Source organism: Olea europaea, chromosome 11 (genome assembly GCF_002742605.1).
Source record: "Olea europaea var. sylvestris chromosome 11, O_europaea_v1, whole genome shotgun sequence".
NCBI classification, from domain to species: Eukaryota; Viridiplantae; Streptophyta; class Magnoliopsida; order Lamiales; family Oleaceae; genus Olea; species Olea europaea.
Window position 1 is genome coordinate 9393346 of NC_036247.1, and position 21656 is coordinate 9415001.

Sequence of the window (21656 nt, forward strand, 5' to 3'; positions counted from 1 at the left end):
TATTATTGAATTATCAGAACTATTTCGATATCTCTTTTTTTCTTTTCTATCCACAGAATCTTTGTGATCGAGTATGGAATTCTGTTTACTCACTTTAAATTGAGTATCAGTTTCCCTTCATATAGCATTCAGACCGAATAACTCCATGAAATTACATCGATACTTCTATATTATGGGTAGCGTAGGAGACATCTCTATTTCCCCCCAGCCTACATTACATGCAATAGTACCTAAAATTACTACTGGAAAAATATATAAAAGATCCACATTACATCACGATTTTGAATCAGAAGAGAGATTTTATTATCCCTTTTTTGCGACAAATCCGGGGGGAAAAGTGTTGCTAAATTTATACCGTTCCTCCCTATGTGAATATATTGTATTGTTTAGGGGGAATTATGCTTACTTGTTTTTCATTTTCATTTTATTTTATAGGGATCTAAGGCTATAGGGACTCGAACCGTAGACCTTCTCGATAAAACAGATCAAACTTATTATTATCAAAATGATCTGAACTATTTCAAAGACAAAACATGCATTTTTTTTAGCTTAGATTAAAATTTTAAGTAATAAGTCACTTCAAAAATCTAATGATCTCTCTGTTGGGCATTTTGTTAAGTGATGCTCAAATCTTCTAGGCAATGATGAAAAATCGAGGCCCGATTATCTTCATAGACTATAAGCCGAGGATTGAAGAATATTAAATCCACACCACAATGGATAGTAGCCCAATTGTGTTGGGTATTTCTCAGGAAATCAGCACATTGGGCTAGGTGCTCAACATCCAACTTTTGAGGTAATTTGAAAAGCACGTGAAAAATAGATAAGCATAATCCTTATCTTTGATAAGCATTTTTAGTTTTGATTGAACTCTATCCTTCAGTTTTAATTGAACTCAATCTTGCAAAATTCTGGGAAAATCCGTTTCCCTTTGAGCTTATAAATTGGAAACCCCCCGCTTCATTTTTCACACACCAAAAAAAGGGCTTTGCTTTGTGCTTTTTCAAAAATTCCATCTTCTGCTTTAGTGTGCATCTGTCTATGTGACTCAAAAAGCCTTCAAATTGGAGATAAATTTGTGGTGTTGGATCAATTTCTGAGCCGATTAAAGAAGGGGAAAACATCGTTCTTTAATTTTCAATTTTTCGTCATTTATTTTTAAAATCTATTAACTAACTTAGTTGATTTGTTCAATTTGTAGGTGGATTTCATCAAAACTTTCAAATTAATAGATATTATTTTCGAACTTACTCTTTTGAAAGTCAATAGAATACTATTCTTGTATGCTAGACTATTAGTCATTATTGTATATTTAGATATTAATAAAATTATTACACCCTTGACCAACGATGGCTCCACTTAAACAACAACATTTATTGAACACCACATGAGCAATTAGCTACGAGAATAAAGCCACTTAGTCAGGATTCAAAAAGGAAAGAAGTGACAGACTGATTTGGCAACAAATGATTGATGTTTTTTGTTTTAATTTTTCAAACTGTCCAATCATGCATCGACACGTATCTCACTTATTTTTGAACCTATATGCATGATTGTTAGCTACAAGGCACGTGACAGACCATGTGTTTGCCATTGTTACAAGCAAAAACCTTGACTCTTTTATCATTGATCTCGCCTATGATGTCATCCCTCTGAACTTTATGGCATCGCCTTTCTGTCACCAGTGACGGCAGATGGCTTTGGGAACAAATACACAATTGCTCCACTCATTCACAAAAGAATCTTCAAGTTTCCCCATTGGTTGCAAGTCTGTGTTAATTTGTTGGTAATTAAGCATCACTCAATGTGGAAGAAAAGCTTTCTTTATCTTTTGAAGTTATTATTATTACTATTACTATTACTATTACTATTATCATCATCATCATCATCATCATCATCATCATCGTCGTCGTCGTCATCTTATTGATCTAATCAAGGATTATATTTTTCCATTTTTTTATGTTGGACAATAAAAAATGGACCGTCCCTCTATCAAAAGAAATGTGATTATCGTCCATGCAACAAATTAAATTATTAAAATTTTAGATAAGAACTTAACAGCAAAAGTGAATATCTCAACGTGGTGCCTAACACCAACTAGATCAAGTCATTCTAATTCATAACATAAAGATTCAATTTTATTTGACATTCTCCATATTATTCGAGTAATGTTATTTGTACAGCATTGTGTAAATAATGGTGTACAGATAGATGATGCGAAAAATAAAAAATATATTATAATAATTGAGTTTCGTTTCTTTTAATCATTTTTTTAATTCTTTTCTCTCTTCCATGCCATATATCTATACACAATGATGAGCAAAAAATATTACTCATATTTTCCATGTATATTATCGTTGCTAAAGGGTCAAAAAATTGTAAAATAATAGTAACAATCACGAAAGAAAGAATGAAAAGAGTTATACGCATCATAGATATATAAATAAATTTTTTGTTTAAATATGGACATAATTTTTATAAAAGTATTATCATTGGGAAGTGTACATACTCTAGTTTCCAATGCATAGGTAATACGTATATTTGAAATTTTGAAAACTCCTAATTTAATGTCGTTTGTTCTTCTTTGTCAAAGTCAAAGTCTTTTTCAAAATTTTGGATTATTTTGGAGGGTTGTCTTGAGAATAATTCTCTATATAGGGTGAGTTGTTCCTGTTCATTTGTATGTTTAAATTTTAGCTGGGTTCCAATTGATTCGTATCTAACCTACAATGGCCTCTGACTCTGTTAAGGAAAATATAAAACCCACAATCCCATTAAAGCTTCTGGTTGATGATAAGAAAACTCGAGTCCTAGCGGCCGAAGCTTCCAGTGACTTCGTCGACTTACTCAGCTTCCTCACACTCCCACTGGGTACAGTTGTCCGTGTTACCGACTCTCAGTTAGGATCCATTGGCTGCATGAACAACTTGTACCAAAGCATTCAACAACTAAGCACAGACATATTTTCTACTGAGGCTAGCAAATCAATACTTTTAAACCCTAGAAATCCCCATGCTGATGTTTTCAAAAATCGTAAACTGAATATTGATGATTCGAGTAATGGAAAGTACTACTTGTGTCCCAAGTGTGCGAAGAGGAGTCATTATCCTAATGCGAGGTGCTGCCGTGGCCTAGCTAATATTGAAAAGTTTAAGGAATTTCGGCACGCAGATGGTTTTGTTAAAAGCGGGATGATGTTTGTGATTACAGATGATTTGCGGGTTTTACCTGCATCTCCGAGCTCTCTTCTCCAGTTGCTTCGTGGCTTGGGATTTGTTGATGTTAGTCCGATCGAGTATATATCTATTGATGTTGGTTTAGAGGAGGTAATAAAACATATTAAAATTTAACTTTGTCACTAGATTATGGTCAATTTCACCTAATTTTTTTGTCTTTGGTCTATTCTTAGGTTTCAATGCTGCTCAAGAGATCATTGTTGTCCAAATGTCCTTTGACAGACATTTTGAGGGTAAAAAGTCTTGTTAGTATGTAATGCTGCCCGAGCCAATAAATTCAATCTCTTTTCACTTTGAAAATCTGAAATTTCCCAGCTTAATTACCAAATTAAGTATAAAGATATTGCTTTCAAGGTCGACAAACAAGATATTAGGTTTAGAAGTTGGAGAAGATTTTCTCGACTTCCTTTTTAGCTTCTGCACAATCCCTCTTGGATCTGTGATAAAGCTTTTAGGTGGGAACTCTGAATTGGGGGTGCATAGATAACCTTTACAGATCAGTTGAGTCTTTGGACTCCAATTGTTTTGATATACCAAAGGACGAAGTCATAAACGGTGGTGTTGCAAAGCAGTACACACTACAACAATTTATACATTTTATAACATTTAAAGATAGCATTCTTGTTGATAATGCTATAAATTAAAATTGAATTTTATCTAAATATAATAATAGCATTTTTTTAGGAGGCCAATAAATTGAAAAGCCCATAATCTTTCCCTCCATATCCCGCTTTTTTCTACCCTAATTTATTTCTTTCAAGTTTCAACAATTCCCACCTTCTCCACGTCTCTACCTCTCCATCTCTCCTTCGTTCTTTCCTGCTTACTATGATTTGTGGAAATCCCTCCAAATAACCATGAATTCATCCCAAAATTTCATAACTCTCTATCTCTCCTTCGTTCTGCAGTTTGTTTTCCAATTGGTGGAAGGGAAATTTTGAAGCATTTACGGTTTGAATCGGGAGATCGGTGGAGATTGTTTCCTCTTCACTTCCTTAAGAAGGTTTTTTTTTTCTTTTTTTGGGTTCATACATATCTGTATGCACTTGAATCTGATGTGACACAGGTCCTCTACAATTCTGGGTGTTAAATTCAATTTTATGTAAGTTTTAGCCATAGTGGTTTATGAAACTAGATTATTCCTTTTTAAGATGTGAACGAATTCTGGAAAAGTTCAACGTCGAGATTTAAAAACCAATATTTCTCCATTTATGATTTCAGATCTGATTTAAGATCCCTGATATGGAATCATATATGCAATCCATTGAAAAAGTGAGGGCGATGGTGGAAAGAGAAGGTGATGCTGGGTGGCAACGGGAAGGGAGAAGGTGTTCGGACTTGTGTAGTAAAAGAATGGTTCTTTTCGGGCTTTGTTTCTATGTGAACAAGGTTCTTCTCTTCATGCTATTCCCTCTGTGGAGGTATGAAGTTTATTCATTCTTAGCAGTTTTTAGTTGACCATTTTTGTAGTTATTTCGAACCGGTCTTTCAGGAAATCCTATTTCTCCAATCGGATTTCTATTTTAACTTTTTGTAATTTTCTGTTCCGTAACATGTTTTCCAACTCTAAAGAGCCTAATAATGTGGATTCTACTAATAATCCTCTGTTGAAGTTTCCGAGGTAATAATGTGGTTACCTTTTGTAAGTTTGATATTTTGTTAGACTGCTTAAATGCTAAATTTTGTATCACAATCTTATTAAGTTAATTGGATAAGAAAATATTGAAATTAATTGGCCCTATTTGGTTTTGTCATCTTCAAGAATTTCTTTAAGGTTCCTTGATGAGAGAAAAATAATAACTTCGAGTTCAAGACAATGTTCATAGGTACTTTGGCCGCTTCTCTTTTTTAGTTTCACAAGTTATAAACTGAATGAAAAATTGTTAATCAGAACCAGAGTATGATACTGAACTTAAACAAAATTCATTGGCTGATGCTTATGAAGTGTTTGATTATGCAGTTGAGAGCAAGAGCTTGACTGATGTTATTAGAGAGCACTTAAGTGGTTGAGTAAAGCTAGAGTTCATTTGAATATCCAGTACTTTTTTTTCATGGCTGGTCATACATTTTCATTTGCTTTTCTTCTGTTATGCATGGCACATAGATGTCTAATCTTACTCATGTATAAACATGTCAGAATTAGTTCTATTTATATATCCAAAATTCTACAATGGGCGTGCATTCCATTTCCAATTGAACAATAGACATGATTTCCACATCCACTAGCTGTTAAGACTTAAGAGTCCAATCCCAGAAGTGGAGGCATTCGTGTTAGCTTGTAACTTTGCTACTTATATAACAATTTATATGTATATAATGTTTTTCTTTTCTCTTCAAAGTTTATTTCTTGTACTCTTATGATATGTTATGACTGAGAATGTATGTGACGTCCAAATCAAATGGGTGCACATAAGACTAGTCAACCACCATAGATGTTCCTTAGTTTCTTAACTCTACGTGGATGTACCATCTTTTGCTTTATAATTACAAAAAAAAATAGTTGATATTTGGTTTGATTCCAACTTTTTACATAGGTATGCCGATATTGCCAAGAGCAGCCTGAGAAGTCAATATGCTTTCTGTCAGACTTCTGAGAACCTATGGATGTGTATCTTATGTGGCTTTGTTGGTTGTGGGAGGTAGTGAAGCTCTAGCCTTATTGAGGTAAAATCTTGATATTGGCCCCAGTAAAACACAAGACAACACTGTTAGAATTTTATTTTGCAATTTCATGTAATTATGACTATAGACACAAGTCTCTTGTGGAGAATTTTTTCCCCCATTTTTTTTTAATTTGAAAGAGAGAGGGTACAACTGTTTTATCGCCCATTTACTCTATTTTATTTTTTAGTTTTTGTGTGCACCTGTAGTCTTCATCTCTTTAACATTGCAGAAAGTTACATATTGTTAACAAATTTAACATGGCTTTACTGTTTGCAGCTATCTAATAAGTTATATCACTTTGTTAATTTTCAGATTTAAAGGCATCATCGATTTGGTGGATATGTTTTCCAAACAAGTTGCAAGGGTTCAAGAAATTTTCTTTTGAAGAATTAGAATTAGATGATTCTAATTTAATTATATTTATTGCATTTTCGAGCATATATTGCGATTTGTATTTGATTTGAAATATGACATAATTAGATTTCTCTATTGAACAACCACACTTGTGTGTTTTTACAAGACAATATTGATGGTTGTTTGGAATTTATTATTGGCTTGGTTATTGTTCATATTTTTAGTCCAATAATTAAAGAATGCTATGTAATCTGTATATATTATAATAAAAATGCTATTTAAAATAATACATTATATTCAATAAATGCTATTAAAAAATTATGATGGAAAAAGAATGAATGTAACCATGACGAACAAAGAATGTTATTAAAGTCAAAATTATAACATAAAATGCTATCAAATTAAAAAAGATTGCATGAAAAAAATGCTGTAAATACTAAAATCACGACGATAATAAAATGCTATGTAAAGGAATTTTATAGCACTTTATAATAGCATTTATAAAATGTTATAATAGGGGCAAGACTTTTAATAACACCACCTACGATAGCATTTCGAAAAATGCTATAGAATATGATAGATAGCATTTTTCGCATGCTATAAATGACTCGATATGTTGTAGTGACAAGTGCAAGATTCAGCCATTGCGAATTCGTGAATCAAATCTGGATGACTTCTTGCTTGATCCAAGGAACCCATCTAGCAACGGAGACTTGTTTGGTAAATATGTGAAGACAAATCAGTTGTTTCTTGTGTTAGACAACTTCAAATTGTCAGCATCATTTATTAGTTTCTTTGAAGAATTGAGAATACCTCTTGGTGATATTGAAGAGCGTGTGGAAACAATTAGCGAGCCTGAGGTAGTTTACTAAATCATGCTTTACTTTGCATGAACTACTTTCTGGTTTTGTAGATTTCTATTAAGAATTAGGAAATTGTGCTCAATTCTTTCACGATCTAGGTTCCTTTTCTCAGGCACTAAACTTGCTTAAGGCTTCTTTAACATCATCGTCCGCTTTAACTAATGGCTTGAACTCCCTGTTGAAGATGCCGAAGCCAAACTTTTTGTAAAAGGTCTGCATTGCTGTTTTCCTGTTTCTTTGCTTAGCATGTACCTCTTCAAGTAATGCTTTGGTTAACAAAATCCTTGGATTATTTATTTGACACGATCCTATTGATGCCACCAACATATTCCAATGGTGGTAACTAAATTTTCTTTTTTGGTTACTGATATAGATTATCTCTTTTTTGCAGCTATGTTGCTCATGGAGATCTAGACGGAAAGTGAAGGAGGATGCTAAAAAATTGAAAGTATTTTATGTGACTGTTGGTTTTGGCATTGAGGTTAAAAAAGCAAACTAATGAGCTCTGATGAAGTTTATATTGGGTTCAGAATGGAGAAGAAAGAGATGATGTTTATTCATTCATCAAAGTCACATAAAAAGTATGTACATGGTAGTATATATATTACAACATATTGGCGCCAAAATATACCAGCTGTATATGCCAGCTGTACAACCAACTAACTACACAACTGGACAACTACTCTAACCATCTGAATTAACTAACCAACCGAAATACGCTTGCACAGTCTCTAATACTCCCCCTCAAGATGTATTGTAAATGTTCTTTACATAAATCTTGGATAATAAAGGCATGAGAGTGGCCACAGGAAAAGGCTTGGTGAATACATCTGCAATTTGATGTTGTGAACGAATTGGGAAGAGCTTTACGGTTCCAGCTACAATTTTGTCTCGAATGAAGTGACAGTCAATTTCCATATGTTTCGTCCGTTCATGAAAAATGGGGTTGGTAGCAATCTGTATGGCCGATTGATTGTCACAAAAGAGAACTGCTGGAGATGCTGCAACTGTATGACAATCCTTCAGTAGTTGACTGATCCAAATGATCTCATTTATGATGGCTGCAAGTGCTCTATATTCTGCTCCAGTCGAAGAACGAGACACCGTGGATTGGCATTTAGCTTTCCATGAAATTAAGGAATTACCAAGAAAAATGCAAAATCCAATAGTGGACTTCCTTGTGTCAAGACAAGATCCCCAATCTGCATCTGAGAAGGTCTGAAGTTTGATGGATTTGTTGGAGTCAGAAAGAACAGAAAAGAATAGACCTTGTCCAGGACTTCCTTTCAAATATCTGAGGAGATGGTGCACAGCTTTAAGATGTAGCGTCCGAGACTGTGATAGACATTGGCTCAATTTGTGAATTGCAAATGTAATATTCGGGCGTGATATAGTCAAGTAAATCAGCTTCCCAATCAGCCGTCAGTAAAGGGATGCGTCTAGTAATAGATCCCCATCATGTATGCTCAGAGAGACTTTTGGATCCATAGGAGTATTTGTAGGTTTGCAATCAAGATATCTAGAGTTTTCAAGTAATTGAAGTGTATAATGTCTTTGGGAGATAACAATGCCTGATTTTGAACGAGCTATTTCAATGCCCAAGAAGTACTTTAAATCACCCAAATCTTTAAGTTTGAATTGTGAGTGTAGACAAGACTTCAAGGAGCCAATAATTTGAACATTAGGTCCAGTGATGACAATGTCATCAACATACACAAGTAGGGCCACAAAAGCATTGCCAGACCCCTTTGTAAAAAGAAAATAATCCGCCTTTGACTGTATGAAACCATACTAAGTGAGAGCATGTGTGAACTTTGAATTCCATTGCCTTTAAGCCTGCTTTAGTCCATATATGGATTTTTGCAATCTGCAAAGCAGTTTCTCCCCCTATTTTCCAGTTTTTGGCACCTCATATCCAAAAGGAATATCCATGTAAACCTCTTCAAACAAGTCACCATTCAAAAATGCATTGTTAACGTCTAGTTGGACCAATTGCCAGTTATGATATGCTACAAGAGCCAGCATTACTTTGACAGTAACAATCTTAGCCACTGGGGAAAAAGTATCAAAGTAATCGAGCCCTTTCTGTTGGGTATAGCCTTTAGCTACGAGGCGAGCTTTGTGTCTTTCAATAGACCCATCTGATTTATGCTTAATTTTGAATATCCACCTACAACCGATAGAGTGTTTGCCTGCGGGTAAAGGTACTACAAACCAAGTATGGTTGCGTTACATGGCCTCCAATTCCTCCTTCATTGCCTCACGCCACTGATGATGTTTGACAGCTTGATGAAAGTATTGTGGTTCAACCTGGGAAGATATATTTAATACAAAATGTCTATGATGGGGAGATAGATTTTTATAGGAGATGAAGTGATCAATATGATAAGGTGGATGATTAGTAGAATTTGGTTTTTGTGCAAGTAAGTTGCAGTGATAGTCTTTGAGATACGTAGGGGGTTTGAAGCTTCTTTGAGATTTTCGTGCGTTAGGCTCAGGTATTGATGTTGAGGGAGTGTGTTGATTATTATTAGTTAATATAAGGATGGAATTGTGTTATGTAGAGGTAATGTTTGAATCTTGATGGCAGTTGTGCTGAGGAATGAAAAGTATTAGGTTAGGGAATGGATCTAAAAGCTGATCATTTGATATAACAGTATGGAAAATATGCTTTCATAGAACACCACATCCCGTGATAAGAAAATCTATTTTGTCTCCACATCATATAATTTGTATCCTTTTACTCTAGGAGGATATCCCAAGAATACACATACTCGAGCTCGTGGCTGGAATTTGTTCCTGTGGGCAGTCAATGTGGATGCAAATGCCAAGCATCCAAATACTCTTAGGGACGAGTAGTCAGCAGGCTTGTTATGCAGGATCTCATAAGGTGTCCTTTGCTTCAATATGGGAGATGGAGTTCTATTAATCAAGAATGCAGCAGTGAGCACACAATCAGACCAAAATTTAATGGGAACACATGATGAAAGTACAATGATCTGGCCACATTCAATAGATCCTAGTGTTTCCTCTCCACCACGGAGTTTTGTTGTGGTCTTTCCACACAACTGAATTGGTGCATTACTCCTTTTTCAGCAAAAAAATCAGTAAATGCCAGCTCATTTGCATTATCAGATTTGAACTTCTTGATAGTAACATTGAACTGAGTGTTGATCATTCTAAAAAATCTGGGAATTACCGTAGCAACATCAGATTTTTGTTTCATCAGGTACAACCAAGTGGACCTTGAACAATCATCTACCAAGGTTAAGAAATATCTATGTCCTGAGTATGAGGGAACCTGATATGGTCCCCAAATGTCACAGTGTATGATGTCAAATGGATTACTTGAAAGGTTATTATGTGCATCAAATGACAACCTTCTTTGTTTTGGAAGAGGGCAAATGTAACAAGGCATATGTCTACTAAATTTTGAAACATCATACATCAATTGATCTTTCAAACAATCTAGTCTCTTAAAGGAAAGATGACTAAGTCTGTTTTGCCACACATGCACAGACACATTATTAACAAAAGCATTAGAAATGGAATTTAGGACATTTACATCAAGCACATATAAGTCTTGTAATCGATCACCCCTGCCAATCATCTTCCTGGTTTTGACATCCTGAATAATGAAGCCATCATGAAAGAAGTTTAGTGTGAGTTTTGATCCAAGAGTTAATGCACTAACTGATAACAGGTTGAACTTGAATTGTGGTACAAACAACACATCATGCAGCACCAGTTTCGGGTTCAATCTGACATCCCCATATAATCTTAGTGGAATTCGTGTATGATTAGGCAAGATGACATTGGAACCATTAATAACTCTCATATTCATAAAAGTCGTAGCAACACAGCATACATGTTTAGTGGCACCTGAGTCCACTATCCAAATATCTTTAGAAGAAAATACAGGATTAGATGAGATAGAAGAACATATACCTGCAGCATATGATACTTCATTGTTGTCTTGGTAATCAGCTGTTGTTGTCTTTGAGCTGGATGCCAGATGAGTAGATAACATCGACATCAATTGCTGGTACTGAGTGGAGTTCAGATTCTGAACAAAATTCCCTACGTCATGATGTTGTTGAACATCAGGCTGCTTATCCTCACATTTTGCAGTGAAGGCAGGAGATACTCGTTTGACAGAATTGTGGCCATAGGAATTTTGAACATTTTCTTTATATCTTGGCTTATAACTCGGAGGATATCCATGAATTTTGTAGCATACATCAATGGAATGTCCAGGGATTTTGCAGTGTGTACAGTAAGATTTATCTTTCTTTTTAACATTTCCTGTGTTTCCAAATTTTGATTTACTGTTATATGTGCTATATGTGCTAGATCCAGTTGCAATTTTACCATTATCAGATTTTGAGGCAAAGGCAGCTTCTCCATTCAGATCACTTTCAACATTTAAGTGTGTACTTATTTTTCTTTGATTTTCCTCTTGAGAGATTAAGGCAAATACCTTATTAATTGAAGGTAGGGGATCCATGAGTAGCAATTGCCCTCTGATTTGGGAGAAGGAATCATGCAATCCCATGAGGAAGGACATTATGTATTCCATTTGATAATGATTATTCAGTTCCTTCACTCCACCGCAAGTGCACTTTCCACAACTACATGTAGGACGATAGTTACTCAATTCCTCCCATATAGTTTTAAGCTTGGTGAAGTACACGCTGACACTGCTTTGATCCTGGACCAAATTCATCAGATCTCTCTTCAACTGGAATATATGTGGACCGTTCTTTTGCTGAAACCTTTCCTTGAGATCGTTCCAGATCTCACATGCTGAAGAAGCATATAACACACTGGCCGAGATCTCCTTGGAAACAGAGTTGAGAATCCATGAAATCACCATATTGTTGTTCCTAATCCATGAATTGATCAACTTCGCATCTGGATTTTCCGACTTCTTTATGGTTCCATCGATGAATCCAAGTTTATTTTTCACCGATAATGAAATTATCATTGCTCGACTCCAAGAGGCGTAGTTTTCTCCCGTGAGCAATTGCGATACCAACACCAATCCTGGACTGCCAGAATGGTGGATAAAATAAGGGTTTGAAGGTTCGTCACTCGTAGACATACTGGTGGATTTATGTTCAGCCTTCGTCAATTCTATTTTAGGACTGAAATTAAGCCCTAATTACATGCAGAATCGAGGAGGAGTTGCGCAGAGCGGAATCTACTCTGATACCATATTGGGTTCAGAATGGAGAAGAAAGAGATGATGTTTATTCATTCATCAAAGTCACATAAAAAGTATGTACATGGTAGTATATATATTACAACATATTGGCGCCAAAATATACGAGTTGTACAACCAACTAACTACACAACTGGACAACTACTCTAACCATCTGAATTAACTAACCAACCGAAATATGCCTGCACACTCTCTAATAGTTTATGGGTTCTTATGTCTTCTACAGTCTCTTGAGATTTTGATGCTTTTTGTGGCATATGTACTAAAGACGAGGTAGTTTTTAATAATTGATTGGGTACTATAATGTGATTGGATGATTTATGTATTCAGATGTTGATATTTGTTAATACGTCGCTAAAATAAGTAACTAATGTGTCCAAACTACTGTTAAAACTATCTCATGCTTCTTATAATTAGTGAAACAACCGTATTCCTTATCCAAAAAGGTGACGAAAATTAGTAAATTAGCATTAGAACTCAGCTACGACCTAAAATTCGTAGAAATAAGTTGACAAAAATTATGTGACTCAATTGAATTAGCATAATTGGGTCTAGAGGGATGACATTGGAACAACTTGTAGAGATGAAACAATTGCATCGACAAATGGAAGTGTTGAAATGACAAAATAATGATTTTCTATCAAATGGTTTGATGATCGTAAACACGTAGCAGTTGACGAGTAGACAAAGGACGGATCCAACAACAACATCGATGATTCCTTTCAATACCTAGCGATGAGGGAACATTATTTTTGGCGAAAGAAGATGAATCTAAACCAGTGTTTAATACAGTAACTGATTTGGATGGAGAATACAATGATTTGCTTCTTTTACGTTGAGACAAAATAATATTTTCGACGATCCTATTGATAAATTTTTAGTTCAAATGACAATATTTGTGACAGCATTTTTCAACGAGGAACTCAATCTAAAATCTAAGATGAGTGATTTGGGAAATTTAATATATTTATTTGGTACTAAAACATTTTTTTTATTTTTTAACCAAATATTCTCCACAAAAAACTTTGTTTGACCTCCGTTATTTTTAAACAGTTTTGCTATACAAATAGGCTCAATGACAAGGATTAAAACAGATTTACACTTGTCATATTTTCATTGTTAGTTTAAAAAATGAGACAGAAATTGCCCTTGGAATCATTAAGATCGTTGAAACAATATTATTCATTTTTAATATATATATATTTTAATTATTCATCGATCTATAATTTTAAAATTAATTCTTAATGAAAAAAATGGGAGTCAAATGGATTCTACGTAATTTTTTATTTTAAAAATTAAAAAAATTACAAATTTAAATGTAAAATAGAAAGTTGCTTAAGTATGTACAGACAGCTACTCGTTTGCAATAACCGTTCGTTTCCCCTCGTCCCGATGCTTGCTTGTTAGCTGTTTAAGCATTCGGCGTACTCGAAAATTCACAAGAAGAAGAAAAAAATTTGATTCTCCGTTCAACTCCCCTGGTTCGGGTAATTTAATTTCTTCTCAGTTTGGTCTTTAATTTAGCAATTCTTGAAATGCTTAAAGAAATATGAGTTCTAATTTACATCCACAAGTATCAAGAATCGGAACCCTCGAATTTTTCAGCATCTAGTTTATTAACATGGAGTCCCGAATTCTTCTCGTAATTTTTAGTTTCTAAAAAAGTTTAAAGCAGTTTCTGGTTTGGGTTAGTCCTTATACGTGTTAGGGAAATGGAATTCCTGGATCTTTATAATACCCTAAAAATTTAGAATTTTCTAGTTTTAATAGATTGTCCCTTGAGGATAAATAGTGGGTTGAGTAGGGGCAATGATTCAGTAGAAGATAATGAGTATAATTTAGTGATGGATTTAGTTATTGGCTGTGTCAAATTTGTTTGTATGTGGATTGTTTTCCCAACTTATTGAGATTTTATGTGATTGTTGGAAAAAATGCTTGGATTCGTATGCTTAACTTTCTGTGCCAGGATGTATATTGTGCTTTCTGTTGAGCTTTTGGTTCTTGAATTTCTTGTAATTGCTCTATGATGTATTTCACAATAGACACATAGTTTGCCAGCATATTTCTTTACAGTGTGAAGACAATTGGTAGAGGTGTTCATTTTCCTCATTTTAATAGGGTTGTGCAATTTGCTTTAGAATAAATGAATTTGCAGTTTTTTCTGTTGATGTTTTCCTTGGTTTGGAGGGCTTGGTGAGTATGCTGCCTGTCTAATACCAAAATGGTTTTTCTGTTGTCAAGTGAATGTAATGAGAACTTGTTGAGGACCTTTGTTATGTAATTTTGGATACTAATTTTTTCTAGGTTCACATTTACGGGCTGTCCTTTACTTTTATTTATTCATTTACCGGATTGCGTACCATTTGTCTAATATTTCGAGTTAGCGTTTCCAGTTTTCAATGTTGTCGTATCTCGAGTACTTTCTGAACAAAAAAGTACGGAGTTTAATGTGATTATGCAATGTGTCAGTTGTTAGTTGACACTGAACTTCAATTGTCTTGTAAAAATAGCTTTATGATGCCTATATGTTGCTGGTTGAATCTTAACTTGTTTTTTATTGCTCTTTTTATAGTTAGAATTGACTATATAAATGCACGTTCTGAATTTGACGCAGTCAATGCTTACTATAACGAGGGATGTTCTTACCATATAAATGGTTGGTAAAAACGGCAGAGCATATCATTTCTCTTTATTTAAGGTCATGTTTTGTACATCTAAAACTCAAAAATATTCATACTTCCTCATTATGCAGAAAGAGGAAATCCTTAACATTGGCTATTTGAAGTTAAGACTTGAAGCTTGATTATTGAAGGGCGAGGGAGCAAACTATAGAAAACCTTTCTGGAAAAAATGCAAATTCGGCTCAGCAAACCAGCTAGTGAAGGTGTTGCAGGTACAAAGTCCTTGCCTGAAGAAACTGTGACTGTTGCATGTCCCGATCACCTTGTCCTAGCTGATCTTCCTGTAGCTAAGAGCCTTGGTTCAGCTAGTGAGACTGCTCTTCTCAAGAATGTTGGTCGCAGATCCCGTCGTCAGCTTGGTGACAGGGTTCATTTTTGTGTCCGTTGCGACTTTCCTATTGCTATTTATGGGCGTCTGGTATGTATGACTTTCCTGTGCACATTGTTTTTCCTCTGTATCGTAGTCCATTTAATAAGTTCAACTGACAGAAGAGGTTGTTAATATAAAAAGTTTGTTCTTAAAGAAGATGGTTGAATTTCTGTTTCCACCGCTGCCAGCAGATGCACTGCACCTATATACATGGGGGAACTCACATTTATGCGTGCATGCACACAACTGATTTATGAATTGAATGAAGAAAGAAGTGGGAGATTTGTATACTTCTTTCTGTTTCACATCTCTTCGATCACTTTCTAACACCTACACATTTGCATGTGTAACTGCTGAAGGTTCCTCGGATTTGTTTCCAGACATTTTTGGGGAAAATTTTTCTTTGTCCAGTATGAATCATTCCCTCTTGGGATTCCAGTATTGGAATTTTTTTTTTTTTTTTTTTTTTTTTTTTTTTTTTTTTTTTTTTTTTTTCAAAAACCATAAATTTTTTTTTTTTTGCATGTCCCGATCACCTTGTCCTAGCTGATCTTCCTGTAGCTAAGAGCCTTGGTTCAGCTAGTGAGACTGCTCTTCTCAAGAATGTTGGTCGCAGATCCCGTCGTCAGCTTGGTGACAGGGTTCATTTTTGTGTCCGTTGCGACTTTCCTATTGCTATTTATGGGCGTCTGGTATGTATGACTTTCCTGTGCACATTGTTTTTCCTCTGTATCGTAGTCCATTTAATAAGTTCAACTGACAGAAGAGGTTGTTAATATAAAAAGTTTGTTCTTAAAGAAGATGGTTGAATTTCTGTTTCCACCGCTGCCAGCAGATGCACTGCACCTATATACATGGGGGAACTCACATTTATGCGTGCATGCACACAACTGATTTATGAATTGAATGAAGAAAGAAGTGGGAGATTTGTATACTTCTTTCTGTTTCACATCTCTTCGATCACTTTCTAACACCTACACATTTGCATGTGTAACTGCTGAAGGTTCCTCGGATTTGTTTCCAGACATTTTTGGGGAAAATTTTTCTTTGTCCAGTATGAATCATTCCCTCTTGGGATTCCAGTATTGGAATTTTTTTTTTTTTTTTTTTTTTTTTTTTTTGCTAGTTGAAGCTATCCAAGGACATCAATATGTTTTATGTTTTAATGTGTATTTACACTTCCTTTTCTTCAAGTTCCTTTTGATTTGTGTTGACAAGCTTATGTTATTGCAGAGCCCTTGTGAACATGCTTTCTGTTTGGACTGTGCTAGGAGTGATTCTATCTGCTACCTGTAAGGCATATCCCACTTTTCTTTTTCCACCTTGTAGTTCATGGCATTCTTTATTTGAAATTTGATTTGCTAACTGGAGCTTAACCCCATGCCTCCTAATCATTGGTGGAAGAAATGTCTAATGGAACATTAGGTTACAGTGAAAACAGCAAACCCCGGAATATTTAGTGGGGAGCAAGATTTTGTCTCTTAACCTAAATTCTACGAGTATTGTCCTGAATGCTATATTAATATATGTATGCATTTATTGAAAAAAGAAATGACCTGTCATTATTGCTGGTCACCTTCTGAGGTTCTTCAGAGGTTCTGTTAATTTAACAATCAACAAAAGGAGAGGGGGGAAAAAACTGAAATAGGGGCAATTTTGTATATGTGGATCTCTTGAAATTGATCGTTTCATATCCATATTTTTGTTTTTAGTTGTTTGTTGTGGATTGAAAAAAATAAAATGAGGTGAATGATGAAGTTAATGAACCTTTCTTGCCATTTTCTTCTGGGTATGCAGCTGTGATGAACGCATTCAAAAGATTCAGACAATCAAAATGATGGAAGGAATTTTTGTTTGTGCTGCCCCTCACTGTCTCAAGACCTTCCTAAATAAGACTGAATTTAAGTCGCATATTAATGAGAATCATGCTAACCTTCATTCAATAAGGGAAATAGAAGGAAATGAGTCCGAGGCTACCAGTGTCCGAAAATCTTCAGCTTCAGATTCCACAGTTCAAGCACCATTAAGGCCAGGTTTTCCCTCTAGTTCGAGTTTCCAGGTCCATGACCAACCATCTCCAAGGCCTGTCATGCCAGTGCCACCTTTTCCTGGACAGATCCTAAATCATCCATCAGAACTACAACCTGAGAATAACCAAGCCCAAATGTTTGAGAGGCCTGTCCCGCTGAACCAGTTTCCTCAGCAAGCTTTTGACTCATTGGGTGGACTGCAGCCAAACCCAGGTCAGTTTTTTCCAAAAAGAATAAGGAATTATATTTGAATATCCTTTTCCTTTGAAGCCGCCATCAACCTTCTGATTTTGCAGTGCCAATCAATCCTGTTCCAGCTCCCCCTCAATTTGGTTATGCTCCTTATGCACCTACTGGAACGCAACAATTCTATGGAGGTCCCTACGATATGCCTAGGCCAGATTCAACACCAGAGGTTGGGTCTGAACAGGGTCCATTGATAGGTTTCCCGCAGGGTCCTGCTGGAGCAATGAATTTCGCAGAAAATTATCCTCGGCCCTGGAATTTGGGTCCTGCTGGGCCTTTTGAACCTCCTCTGGTAGGTCAAGGTGAATATGGTCGGAGTATGGGGGTTTCACCTTCAAACCTCCCTCCTTCAGCCAGTAAAGGGATGGAACATGGGCAGGGTGGAAATTTTGTGGACCCGAGGGAAGGCAAGGTAATGATAGCCCCACAACCCATGTCCCTTCCGCCACCGCCACCGCCACCGCCGCCGCCGCCACCTATGCCTCCAACCCACTTATCACAGCTTCAACGAGGCAGATCGTACTATGGTGAGGCTAGCCATGATGGTTCACCGGGCTTTGGGTGGCAGCATGAGAAACGTGATAGCTTCGGAAGTGGCCAGGATTAGTGAATCTACTTTGTTCTTCCCCTAGCAGCATGCTGATATTGTCGTGGCTCATTAGCGGGTTTTGTTTAAAAAAAAAAAAAAAAAAAAAAATTATGTTGTGTTCGACCATTATCACATGTTGCATGTTTTTCTTGATGTTGTTTGTAGATGCTAAATGAATTGTGTTTTAGAAAAGGATTTGATTTCCTAATATCGATATATAAAAAATTTGTCATGGCTGGTGGATTATTTTGTTGAATTTGCAATTGGAAAATGGTGTAATACCTATCCCTAGTTAGCATTATCGAAAATCTCGACTCAGCTTTAAGGCAAACGACATATTTTCCCAATCATCTAAAGTCGTTACTTGTTCATGATCTTCTCGTATACTTTTCCTCTTTTGAATAAAACCTGGATATACAGGAAGACTGAACTTCTTGAAATACAAACTTCTTTCTCACCTACCTCTAGCACCGTGCAGTGCCTACTAAAAACAAGAAATTCAAGGGAGATCCAATAAAAAAGTACGAGCAAACAAAACAAAATGAAAGGGTAAATTGAAGCAAACAAATTATCAACTTAATTTCTTCTTCTCCAAAATCCATTTTTTAACCTTGCTGATACATTGTGCATCAAATCTCACGTATAACAGCTGCAAGTTCCTGTACCCTTTTAGAGCATATCTATCAATATGGTCTTCGTATCTTTCATAAAGTACTGGAACTGAAAGAACAATAACAAGGCCTGCCAATGACAGAGATAAGCAAGATGAGGAAACGTGAGTTGGGTGAGGCTGATCAGAAGGGGACACCTTCATAATCGTAAGTGGGAATTACAAGAAAATGGAACTTACCAGTGTAGATCAATGTAAGGAAATCAGTGACGCTCCCAATGACAGAGATCAGCAATAGACAAAGAGCTACTTTAATGAACATTCTTGAGTCCCTACCAAGCGCGATATCTTCAGACACATGGAGCAGAACATTTATATGATTGCCGATGAAAGTAGCTGCTTCTTTCACTATTTCTTCCGAAAGATACAAATGTGGTAGAGGTGGAGCAGGTCTGTTTCAGATCATTTCAAGGATTACTAAACAAATAGAACAACAATTTTAAGTGCTGATACTTTGTCTTCATAGTCCGTTTCATTCAAATAGAAATGTTATGGATTTAGTTTAATGTCATAGTTGGTTTTTACTTTTTAGATGAAACGAATAGTTGAAACAGGATTAACGCACAATATCAGGCTCCAGAGTTGATTGTGGTTGTAACCTGAGCATGCATTTGAATTAATGTTTCAAAAAAATTAAATTATTTCGCCTAAGATGAAATAACAGCATTTTTGGTACACCCACGTTAGAACGTACCAGACGGTACAATGAACTGTTATTTCTTTTCTTCTTTAAAACCGTCCAATATTGTCCCCCTCAGAAAACATGCTGGCCTCTTCGGAAAGTCGGACTAAACAGGCGTAGATAGTATCAACAAAGAGATGCATCTGACAAAATTTGTCAGTTATCATATCTTGTTTGGTCTTATCTAATCCAAACTACAAAAAATGTCATGACCTATTATCCTTTTATAGTTTTCAATAAACAACAAAATTATCTGTTTGAACGTGAATTTGATGTTCACATTGCAATGTAATTCATGCATTTGCCCCAGGACGGGGAAGACGAAGCCAATCCAATCTTTAAGAGTTAGATCAAATGATAAACATCAGTTCCAAGGTAGCCATTTTCTTGTTTCAAAGAGAGTATTGCGTAGTTCGTTTAGATTGCCATCAGGGGTGACACTGAATCAAGTATACACCCATCCATTCTAGTTTCTAAGTAGGCAACACATTCTAAATCCATAAAAAACAGAATTGATTAGAAGATTTGTTGAAAAAGTGCCATCACCTGTTTAAAATAGCAGCCGATTTTGCCCAGAGAAAAAGAATGGTAAACAGGAGTAAGGAAACACTCGAGGTCAATGATAATAAAGTATAACCAGATCTCTCAAAAACCACCCAAGCAGCCAAAGTTACCACTAATATTCCCACTGTTAAATTCTTTTGCCTCCATAGCATCACATCTGCAACTGCTTCAACACAACACGCACATATTCAAATTCATAGATATTAAATCCCATAATGTGAACTTATGACATCAATAAACTTTTGCCAATCAATCGAAGACAATAATCAGAACTTTAAATTGCAAATATTCAAAATAAATTATCAGAAAGTGTTTGTGAAAAGCATCAGAGAAGTGCAGACTTACCAAGGCCTCCTCCAAGGATCTGATGAATAGTTCTCTGCCTATTAAACAACCGATCTGATGAGCCCATTTTCAAGAATTCAATTACAAATAGAACCGACAATTGATTTATTACATTTACTTCAATTACGGCAAAGGATGATCTGGTGTTGGAAAAATATTATTTTCCGAGCTTTACAGGGAAGTAATTATTATTTCTCTGTTCGTCTGGGCTATATACAGTTAAGCGGATGTATGTTGACAAGTTTAATTTGTGGGTCTCAAGTTCCAGCCTAAAAGCATGAATTCAATTTTCTAGCTAGGTTGATAATAAACCGTCGTTTGGTTTTCATTATTTTCAAAACATTTTTTTTTTTTATTTTTAATCACATTTTCTTCAATAAAATAATATTGCTGTTGAAATATTCGGTATTAAAGCATGATGCCGAATCGTAATCATTCCATGTTTGAGAAGATGGTAGGCACTGCTAAGGAGGATGGCGGCCTCTACTACTTTGAGAATGGTGAAAATGTCGAAAAACAAGCTACAATAGCTGAGAGTGTTTCTTCTTCTACAAGTATTTTTCCTTTTGCTTCTAATAAAGATGTAATAATGTGGCATCGTAGGTTAGGCCACCCTAATTTTTATTATCTGGAGCTTTTGTTTCCTGATCTATTCATCAATAAAAATTCTAATTCCTTTGATTGTGAAATTTGTCAATTGGCCAAGCACAGACATACGTCATATTCCAACAATTACACACAAACTCAAAATTTTTCCTCATTTTTCATCAAAATACTATTTCATAATACATTTTTGACCAAAAATTGAGCTCAAACAGGCTCTAAGAAAGTTGCAAGTGATAACGTATAAAACATATCATGATACTTGTTTATAACAATATAAAGACCGGAGACTGGAAGCACACAACAGGGCCCATCGTGAGATTTTGGGGGCTTTAGACCAATTTCAAATATGAGACCTTATATATTCGTAAAAATACATGTAAAATAAAAAATAATAATTTTTTTGGGGCTCTCACCGAAAAGGGGCTTAAGCGATCGCCTACCCCTCCTATAGTCATGGCCGGCACTGGCCACAAAAATATGATGCCTATGTGCACAACCATCATGCCTTTTCTTCGTTGCTATCTTTGTTTTC

The 21656-nt window shown here is 35.6% G+C and overlaps 2 protein-coding genes across 5 annotated transcripts; one reads left to right on the forward strand and one right to left on the reverse strand.

Moving 5' to 3' along the window:
- The first annotated feature begins 13682 nt into the window (after positions 1-13682).
- LOC111403286 (E3 ubiquitin-protein ligase Hakai-like) lies at positions 13683-18503 on the forward strand. 3 transcript variants are annotated; one of them, XM_023031722.1, is made up of 6 exons: positions 13691-13828; positions 14914-14997; positions 15094-15440; positions 16626-16684; positions 17190-17635; positions 17719-18503. In XM_023031722.1, the coding sequence occupies exons 3-6, from the start codon at positions 15192-15194 to the stop codon at positions 18273-18275; spliced, it is 1311 nt and encodes a 436-aa protein (XP_022887490.1). In that variant the 5' UTR covers positions 13691-13828; positions 14914-14997; positions 15094-15191; the 3' UTR covers positions 18276-18503. The 3 variants fall into 3 exon arrangements, with proteins under 3 accessions (XP_022887489.1, XP_022887490.1, XP_022887491.1); XM_023031723.1 differs by having other exon boundaries at positions 14956-14997; XM_023031721.1 differs by lacking the exon at positions 14914-14997 and having other exon boundaries at positions 13683-13828.
- A 92-nt stretch (positions 18504-18595) lies between these two features.
- Positions 18596-21651, reverse strand: LOC111403288 (reticulon-like protein B12). Of its 2 annotated transcripts, none has more exons than XM_023031727.1 (4): positions 21538-21651; positions 20156-20336; positions 19108-19319; positions 18596-18998 (listed from the first exon to the last, which is right to left on the reverse strand). In XM_023031727.1, exons 2-4 carry the CDS (start codon positions 20323-20325, stop codon positions 18829-18831), a joined length of 552 nt encoding a protein of 183 aa, XP_022887495.1. In that variant the 5' UTR covers positions 20326-20336; positions 21538-21651; the 3' UTR covers positions 18596-18828. The 2 variants fall into 2 exon arrangements, with proteins under 2 accessions (XP_022887495.1, XP_022887494.1); XM_023031726.1 differs by lacking the exon at positions 21538-21651 and adding an exon at positions 20519-20833.
- Between the last annotated feature and the right edge of the window lie 5 nt (positions 21652-21656).